We start from the raw sequence: 9,651 nt of genomic DNA, 5'->3' as shown, positions 1-9,651 counted from the left end.
AAGGAAACCATAAACAAGACAAAAAGACAACTCTCAGAATGGGAGAAAATATTTGCAAATGAAACAATGGACAAAGGATTAATTTCCAAAATATACAAACAGCTCATGGAGCTCAATATCAAAAAAACAAACAATCCAATTAAAAAATGGGCCAAAGACCTAAACAGACATTCCACCAAGGAAGACATACAGATGGCTGAGAGGCACATGAAAAGATGCTCAACATCACTAATTATTAGAGAAATGCAAATCAAAACAACAATGAGGTATCACCTCACGCCAGTCATGATGGCTATTATCAAAAAATCTAGAAACAGTAAATGCTGGAAAGGGTGTGGTGAAAAGGGAACCCTCCTGCACTGTTGGTGGGAATGTAAATTGATATAACCACTATGGAAAACAGTATGGAGGTTCCTTAAAAAACTAAAAATAGAACTACCATATGACCCAGCAATCCCACTACTGGGCATATACCCTGAGAAAACCATAATTCAAAAAGAGACATGTGGGCTTCCCTGATGGCACAGTGGTTAAGAATCCGCCTGCCAATGCAGGGGACACAGGTTCGAGCCCTGGTCCAGGAAGATCCCACATGTCGCGGAGCAACTAAACCAGTGTGCCACAACTACTGAGCCTGTGCTCTAGAGCCCGTGAGCCACAACTACTGAGCCCACATGCCACAGCTACTGAAGCCTGCACACCTAAAGCTTGTGCTCCACAACAAAGAGAAGCCACCGCAATGCGAAGCCCACACAACACAATAAAGAGTAGCCTGTCATACAGAGTGAAGTAAGTCAGAAAGAGAAAAACAAATACCGTATTCTTACACATATATATGGAATCTTAAAAAAAAGAAAAAAATGGTACTGATGAACCTAGTTGCAGGGCAGGAATAAAGATGTAGACATGGAGAATGGACCTGAGGACATGGGGTGGGAGGGGGAAGCTGGGGCAAAGTGAGAGTAGCATCGACATATATACACCACTGAATGTAAAATAGTTAGCTAGTGGGAAGCAGCTGCATAGCACAGGGAGATCAGCTCGGTGCTTTGCGATGACCTGGAGGGGTGGGGTAGGGAGGGTGGGAGGGAGGCTCAAGAGGGAGGAGATATGGGGATATATGTATCCATATGGCTGATTCACTTTGGTGTACAACAAAAACTAACACAGTACTGTGAAGCAATTATACTCCAATAAAGACCTATTAAAAAATAAATAAATAAAATAAAATAAGCTACAAGGATATACTGTACAACAAAGGGAATACAGCCAGTATTTTATAACTATAAATGAAGTATAACCTTTAAAAACTGTGAATCACTATATTGTACACCTTTAACTTATATAATATTGTACAGCAACTATACTTCAATTTTTTTTAGTTTAATATAAGTAAATAAATAAATCAATAAATAAATCCCACTGTGTGCTGCCTGGAGAGGCTGGGAATTTTCAAAAACCACCTAGGTTATGCTTCTTTTTAACAGACCTTCCTTCAGCTTCTCTCTCTCTAGCTTTCTGCTATAACCAGCCAAAAAAAAAACCCAGCTGGCACCTTTAACACTCTGCCTGGAAATCTCCTTAGCTACATGATCCAGTTCATTAGGTACATTTTCTACCTTCCACTTTACTACAGTGTTTACCAACAGTGTTGCTAAACTTTGTCAACGCGTAACCAGTTTCCAAGATTTTTCTCACTTTCCTTTAAACCCTCACCCACAGCCTCCTCAAAGGTCATCAGACTTTTAGAAACAGTTCCTTAAAAGCTCTTCAAGCTTTCACTAGCATTCCCTTCAAAGTCCTTCCAGCTGCCACCCACTGCTCCATGTCATTTGCATTTCTGTAAGCCAAGCCCACCAGATAGATTCACTCATTCACTCATTTGCTCATTCAATAAATATTTACTGAGTACCTATTACATGCCAGAAAGTTTCTGAAGGACTGCCTAATGGAACTTTCATTCTAGTAGGGGAAGAAAGACAATAAATGAAAAAGTAAATATGCAGCATATAATACGTCTGATGGTTAAAAGCGCTATGGAGAAAAACAAAGCAAGATTAAGGTAGTTAGAAGTATGGGGAGTAGAGGATAAGGGAAAGGATGGTTAAGAAAAAATTCAGTTAAGTTGACGTTTGAACAAATGAAGGAGCAGAGCAATGTGGCTCTCTAATCCATTTGCACTTCAGGCACAAGTATATAAAAGTCCCAAGCACACATGTACTTGCCTTGAAAGACAGCAAGAAGGCCAGTATGGTTGGAGCAGAGGCAGAGCGAAGAGTAGATGAGGTCTAAAAGGCATAAGAGGGCACACAAGACCAGATGGTGTCTTATGGGCATTAAAAAGATTTTGGTTTTTACTAGAAAGTAAGAAACCACTAGATGGTTTTAAACTTAACAGTGAGCAAAGGGTCACTCTGGCTCAGGTGGCAGCAGTAGAAACAGTAGGAAAGGATGACATTCTAAATACATTTGAAGGCACAGTCCATAGCATTTGCTGATGGACTGAAAGTTAATAAAGTTGCAGAATGTCAGAGTGGCATTCAGTGTTCCTCCAAGGCTGGTGGAGAAACCACTGATGACTCGGCCAAGATTTCTGATATCTTTGCATTTCCGTCTCCCTCTTAGTTATGTCCACTTCTCCTTCTCTGCTACACATCTCAAGGGTAAGGAACTAAACTGCATCATAGATGAAGAAGAAACAGAAATTATTTTCTAAGTTATAATGACATTTTAAATATAGTACACTTAAGAGACAGCAAATATACAAATCAAATGTTAAATTTTTTACCTCTTTAATGTACAGGAAAACCTTTGTTAAAAAATTTTCTCCAATATTTTAATGTAGAGGCAACAAAGTTAAAACACCACATTTGAAAATCACGTAAATTAAAATGGTCTTTCTTTTTAAAATATTTATCTATTTGGCTGCACTGAGTCTTAGTTGCGGCACGCGGGATCTTCGTTGTGGCATGCAGGATCTTTAGTTGTGGCATGCGGGATCTTTTTTTTTTTTTTTTTTTTAGTTGCGGCATGTGGGATCTTTAGTTGCAGCCTATGAACTCTTAGTTGCGGCACATGGGACCTAGTTCTTTGACCAGGGATCAAACCCAGGCCCTCTGCATTGGGAGCGCTGAGCCTTAGCCACTGGACCACCAGGGACGTCCCAAAATGGTCTTTTTAAAAACCCATACTAAAACCCGTATGTCTCACATGGAAAGTGCTCCATCAAATGTTTAGTGAAAGGTGAGTAGCAGAACAAACTGTCTGATATAATCTCATTTGTGGGGGAAATACATCTATATATATTTATTTATCTATCTATTACCTGTGCTTCCGACCAATTGGCTATAGATTAGGGGTTCCAACAACCCCCTCCTACTCAGGATGCCAATCGCAAGTCCAGGTTATTAACTATACTTCTGACCAGCTGGCTATAGATCAGAGGTCCCCACAACCCCCTCCTTGGGTTCAACTGCTAGAGTGGCTCACAGAATTCACAGAAACATTTTACTTGCTAGATCACCAGTTTATTATAAAAGGATATAACTCAGAAACAGCCAGACAGAAGAGACGCATAGGGCAAGGTATGTGGGAAGGGGTACGGAGCTTCCATGCCCTCTCCAGGCGCGCCACTCTCCCTGCACCTCCACATGTTCACCAACCAGGAAACTCTGTGAACCCTGTCCATTTGGGTTTTTAATGGAAGCTTTATTACATAGACATGATTGATTTAAGCAATGGCCATTGGCAACTGAATTCAATCTCCAGTCCTTCTCTCCTTAGCGGTAGGGGAATGAAGGGAGTGAAAGTTCCAACCCTCTAATCACATGGATGGCTTTCCTGGCAACCAGCCCATCCTTAGGTTACCTAAGGGCTTTCCAAAAGTCACCTCATTAAATATAAGACACCATTATCACTCATGACACAGGAAAGTCCAAGGGTTTTAGGAGCTGTGAGCCAAGAACCAAATATATATGAGAAATATAAAACAGGGATAATGACAGTACCTACTTCATTGAATTCTGAGTACCTGCCACTGATAAGGCATGTAACGTCCCGGCAAAGTGACTGACACATAGAAAGTAATCAATAAATTACATATTGCTATTATCTGTACATCTTTTCTTCCCCACATGACTGTAAGCAACTTAAGAGCAAGAGCTCTGCCGTTACTGTCTGCTTTGAGCCTGTTTTTCATGTGTAAAATGGGTATCACTATTTTTCTACTACATAGAATTGCACCAAATAAGATAACTCAACAAATTCTCAGCACAGTGTCCAGCTTAAAATGCTCAGTAAACATTAACTATTATTATCCCATACTTTTCTTTGTAATGACTAACAGAGAATCTTGCATATGTGCCAAACCTGGGTGGGCTTTCCAATTCTCCTAGTTGGGTGAACCCGGGTTCATTACCTCACCTCAGTTTCCTCATTTCCATAAGGGTGATGACACATATAACACATATTAAATACTTAATACAGTATGTGGCACCCAGCGGATGCTTAATAAATATTAGGCCAGCTCCCCTCCCCGTCTCTTCTACTTTTTCCCCTAAAGTTACATGTTCTGGGCAGGTAGATAGATGGCCGGCAACCTGACAAGTAGGGAAGAAACGGACCTCGGGGCGAGAACTTCCGAAGTTTGCATATGCACCCACCCCTCCGTATTTCAGCCTCTGCTACCGTCTTGAAGGGACTCCGAGTTAAGGGGTCTGCTGCATTACGCCCCTCGGAGCAAATTTTCTCTCCACCCTCTTCCCTCACCTCGAAACCTCGCTGCCCCAGTCTCTCCACACACACCCCGCCCCACACCCCCGCCAGCCTGCCTGCCTTCCGCCCCCATTTTCTCTCCACCCTTTCCAAGCCCCATTTTTCAACCTTCTTCAGACTCCAGCCCCTCTCTCCCCTGAACCGCCAAAGCTATTGGTTCTCGGTCCCAGACTCTATCTCCACATCACATCCAAGTCCTCCCAAACTCCTCCCTTCTCACGCCTCCGGGCCTCTAACCCCTCCCCCAACACCCTCTCTCGCCTCAACGCCCTACCTGCGCTTTCCGCCTCTTCAGCGCCGCCGCGTCCAGCCACACGCCGCAGGCCTCCTCCTCCTCCGGTCCTCTGCGCCTCATGGCCGCTGCGGAGACTAAGACAACGGGATAACGGAGTGCGGGTCCGGCAGCCTCAGGGAGCCGCCGTAACTGACTCCGCCGACGTTCGAATCTCGCGCCAACGCTGGGAGCGGAGCTACGCCGCGGCCGCCCCGCTCAGGCACCGCCCCCAGCGTCAGCTCCGCCCCGGCCCAAGCCCCGCCCCTTCCGTAAACCCTGCCAGCCTGACTCCTTAATGTTTCCAAGGTCACATTCTTGTTGGTTTTCTCATTCAAAAGTTGTATTCCAGAACTGTGCTGTGTGAACGCGTTCGCGACATTGCACAAGGAATGCACATTTTCTTTTTGCTGAGTTAGTTGCACTTTCTTACTGATAACTATCAGGGCTCAGGGTTTTCCTTGTCTTATCGCTGAATCCTCACGAACATCTCAAAAGGAAGAGGAGAGGAGGCTCTGGTCCGCCAACTGCAAAGCTGGGGTCCTCAACGCTACCTTAAATGGATTACTTTTGTAATTCAAAACAAGAAACAAAAAGCTAAGTATAACTATGAAACCTCATGGGAGAGGATTTAGAAAACGTTAAGTAGAATGAAAACTAAAAATTTGCAGTCAAGAATTAGCTTTCAGTATTGCTTTTCTCGCTTACTGTGTGGCCTTGGATTTTAAAGAGGATCAAATAAGGTTTGTGAAAGTACTTTGTAAATTCTGAGAGCCCCTCAGAGATGCAAAAATGCTGGCAACCATAACCACAATCTCCATACATGTACTATATGTATAACAAGATATTTTAGCAGTGGAGTGATATTTCTTATTCATTCAGGTTTTTTTTGCTTTTCTTACCTGTACTTCCTAATTTTCCTTCACTGTACATATATTACCATACATTGTTTATGTACTGTGGAAAAGGCAATACTGTAAACATTAACATATAACAATATCATAAAAGATAACATATAAGATCCTCCTTGATTGAAAAACCAAAAAGTGAAATCTTTGTCAAATTATATATTTTTAAACACATTCTTTTAACTTCTAAAACTTATTTAGTAATAAAACTGCCCCACCTTTCCTACCAAAAAAAAAAAGTTCACATATATAGTGAATAAGACCCCAACCCCACCCCCAGGCAAAGATAAGACAGGATCTGTCCCCTCCTCCCTATGTCCACCCCCAGCCTCCCCCTGAAAACCTCCTCCAACACAGTGAACAGGTTCAAGGGGCACCAGGGCTCCCTCTCTAGGATAGGAGACAAAAAGCAAAGAGGCAGTTCTTACCACAGTCACTTTATTGCATCCAGGACATCAGAGTCCAGACCACTCCTAACTCCAGCCGCAGTGAACTCCTTCTTCCATACCTCTTGGCCTTTGGACAGGTTTTTCCCTCTACCTGGAATGCCCTTCCTCTTCTCCAACTGTAAACTCCTATTCACCCTTCCCAACCCAAGACCCTGAGGGTCCCAGGCAACACGAATTATTCCCTCCTCAGTGCTTCCCCTGACAGATCATTCCAATATTAAAGCCTTTACCATCCTGTATTGATCCACGGAGCCCAGTCAGTGGTCTGCCTCTGAGCAGAGGCCCAAGAAACACTGAATGGATAAACACTGAATCATGAACAAGGAAACCAGGAAAGACACTGGGAACAGGATGTGTGGGACATAGAAGCTAGAGCTAGGAGGGTCAGGGCTCACTGTCTGGGACAGTGACTGAAGAGGCATGGGGCACTGGATGGGATCCATTTCTACCTGGCACAATCTTCTATCTTTGGGGGCTCTCTGCAGCACCAAAATTTCAGGCTGGGGTTCAAGAATGGTAAGATCCTGCACACATTTTGGGCCTCTCCTTTCCCTATCCACCAGTGAAATCTGGGTAGAGGGCAGTTGCTGATGCTTCCCCTGTCTCTCAGCTCTGATCTGACTCTGACCTAAATCTCAACTTCACCCCCTCCCAGATAATCTGGAAGGCCCAGGCCAGCGTCTTGGCCCCAGCTGATCCTCCATCCTCACCCCTAAGTGAGAGGCAATGGGGGGAGGCAAACCAGGGTGGCCCACATCTTTCTCTTTCCCTCTCCCAGGGCAGGGAGCTGGGGCAGGCCCTGAAGTGGACCCCAGCAGCTCCAGCCAATCCTCAAATCCAAGGACTGGCCAGTGGCCCCCTTGGCAGCTGAGGCGTGCACAGAGAAGTCACCGCGGGCCAGACACAAGCAATTTTACCAGGCTTTGTTCCCATCTGGAGCCAAGCCCAGACCCTTGGGCCCCCACTATACCTCCCTCCCTAAAAGCTGCCACCCCCTTCACTGAGTCTTCTGATCGAGATTGAGTTTGCGCCGTACCAGCTGGCTCAGAAGGAATGCAGTGAGGATGCTGCTGCCTACAGTAAGCAAGAAGAAGCCGGAGAAGTTGTGGGGCCAGCGGGTGTGCAGAGGTTCATAGATGGGCCGCCGGGCCTTGTAGTCCAGCGCCACGGCCTCCAGCTGAGCCAGCGTGCACAGCACCAAGAAGACATGGAAGAGCTGGTGGCCCTGCCCAAAGACGTGGCAGCTGCCAGGGAACCAGCGCTCAGGCATGAAGGCAGAGAAGAAAGTGGCAGCCAGCAGAAAGAAGACCACCTGGCATTTGTGGTAGAGAAGAGCCGGGTCATCCATGGGAGGGTTGGGGGACACGAGGATGCGGTGCACCACGGGGCTGATGTCCAGTGCGTAGGCCAGCGCCGAGGGCACCTCCTGGCAAGTGCGGCCCAGCAGGCCGGGCTTCTGGGTGTACTTGTTGTAGCAGGAGCCAGCGCAGGAAAGCCAGGCGAGAAAGGCAGCCATGGGCAGGTAAAAGGTCTGCACCTGGGCATGCCAGGCGGGCTCAATGGCGTAGTAGAAGTGTGCCAGGGCACTGCCAAACTGGTACACAGCCACACCCACATAGTCCAGGAAGAAGAAGCTGTAATGCCAGAACTCGGACTTGGCCTGCAGGAGGTGAGCCAAGGCACTGAGGGAGAGGTAGGTGAAGGAGGCGAGGACAATGATGAAGAGGGGCAGGGCGTGCAGGTCTCCCCGGAAGTCCACGGTCCCCACAAAGATGGCCAGCCGCAGCAGCAGCACCAGGGCCGCCAGCAGGTGGGTCCAGACGTTCACCGCCTCGTTGTGCTGCTGGAACAGTGTGCGGAAGTAGAAGCGCCAGGTCCGATGCAGCGGCCGGTAGCCCACGTAGATGTATGGCTTCCAGAAGAGGGGTGGCACCTCGGCTCGGTCCACCATGAACACAGGCTCTGGCTGCACAGACGGCTGAGGCATCTGGTGGACCTGCCGCAAACTGGGCAGGAAGTGGCTGAGCTTCTGGGCCACCATGGTGGCCATGGCTGTGGGCGGGGTGAGGAGCTGGGAGAGAGGCCCGAGCAAGGTCAGGGGGCTGCTGTCCTCACCCTCCTGCCCCATGAGCAGCAGCTGGGGGGCTGTGCTCTTCCCCACCCCCTTATCCCTACACTGAGTTTAAGAGGAGGGGAGTTGTCCTAAGGGAGAGCTCAGCTCTGACTCATGATTGTTCTTCTCCCTGATGTATCCCAAGTGCCTAGAACAGTGCCTGGCACATAGTAGGTGTTCAGTAAATGTTTGAGGCATGTGTTAAAGAGGCTCACTATGTCATCCTACTTCTTTCCAGTCCAGGCTCCATACAGCAGCCCTCATTGTTTTCTCCTGTGTTCATGCTGCCATCAGTGTTTACCTGACAATGACCTTGCTAACAGACCTGCTGCCTCTACCTTTAACTCCTTCAGAGTGGCCAGGGTCTGCCATTGACCCTCCATCACCCTACATGATCTGGTCCCTACTACCTTTCCTAGCCTTATTACTCAACCACAATGCACTTCACATCCAGCCACAGCCTCATCAAAACCGTGGGCCTGCTGTTTCACATGTCTGTAGCTCTGCACAAGCTGTTCCCTCCATCTGAGCCATTTACCTCATCTTGCCCATCTGGCAAACTCCTCTTCATCCCTCAAAACCCATTTCTTCTGTGACACATCTTATTATTTTGTGAACCCCTGGTGCGTAGCAGGTAGCTGGTGCTCAATGTGTGTTGAATGAAAAAACAACATAATAGCATCCTGATAATATTTCATAGCCTTCAAGGCCAAACTCGAAAAGCCACTTTTTTCCCAAAAGACCCTAGTAACAACTGATCCTATAAAAACAGCCCTTTCCCTCAGCCACACCCTCACTCAAAAGTTCCCCCCTCCAGCCCTTCCACCACTGCTAAGTGCAAATAAATCCAATCTAACCCCTCACCTGGCATTCAAGATCACATGACCCGCTCCCACCTAACCCAAATGTCAGACCCTGTGCCTTCCTTTCCCTCGACTGAAATCCTTTAAAACCAGTACAAGCTGCCACCTCCAGGGGACTTCCTTAATGCCCCCTCACTTCTCCCTGTGGGAGATCTATAATGGGTTATACAATTTAGCATTTAAAATACATTCATTGTGCAGGTGAACCGGGTTCGCACCCCGGTCTGGGAGGATCCCACATGCCGCGGAGCGGCTGGGCCCCTGAGCCATGGCC

General features: G+C 47.0%; 2 protein-coding genes across 3 annotated transcripts in view; both read right to left on the bottom strand.

Moving 5' to 3' along the window:
* AUNIP (aurora kinase A and ninein interacting protein) overlaps nucleotides 1-5,251 on the bottom strand; it is a 33,881-nt gene extending 28,630 nt beyond the window's left edge. For both annotated transcript variants that reach the window (XM_024125233.1, XM_024125232.1), the window contains exon 1: nucleotides 5,048-5,251. In XM_024125233.1, the coding sequence (XP_023981001.1) occupies nucleotides 5,048-5,128 (81 nt within the window). In that variant the 5' untranslated portion in view covers nucleotides 5,129-5,251. The remainder of the gene's footprint in view (nucleotides 1-5,047) is intronic.
* A 1,125-nt stretch (nucleotides 5,252-6,376) lies between these two features.
* The window catches only part of PAQR7 (progestin and adipoQ receptor family member 7), a 10,964-nt gene continuing 7,689 nt past the window's right edge, over nucleotides 6,377-9,651 (bottom strand). Inside the window, exon 3 of the mRNA XM_007124647.4 lies at nucleotides 6,377-8,472. Within this exon, the coding sequence (XP_007124709.1) occupies nucleotides 7,399-8,451 (1,053 nt within the window). The 5' untranslated portion in view covers nucleotides 8,452-8,472 and the 3' untranslated portion in view covers nucleotides 6,377-7,398. The remainder of the gene's footprint in view (nucleotides 8,473-9,651) is intronic.

This window comes from Physeter macrocephalus, chromosome 3 (assembly GCF_002837175.3).
Source record: "Physeter macrocephalus isolate SW-GA chromosome 3, ASM283717v5, whole genome shotgun sequence".
NCBI lineage: Eukaryota > Metazoa > Chordata > Mammalia > Artiodactyla > Physeteridae > Physeter > Physeter macrocephalus.
Note: the sequence above shows the minus strand (reverse complement) of the source record. Positions and strands in the feature narration are given on the sequence as shown.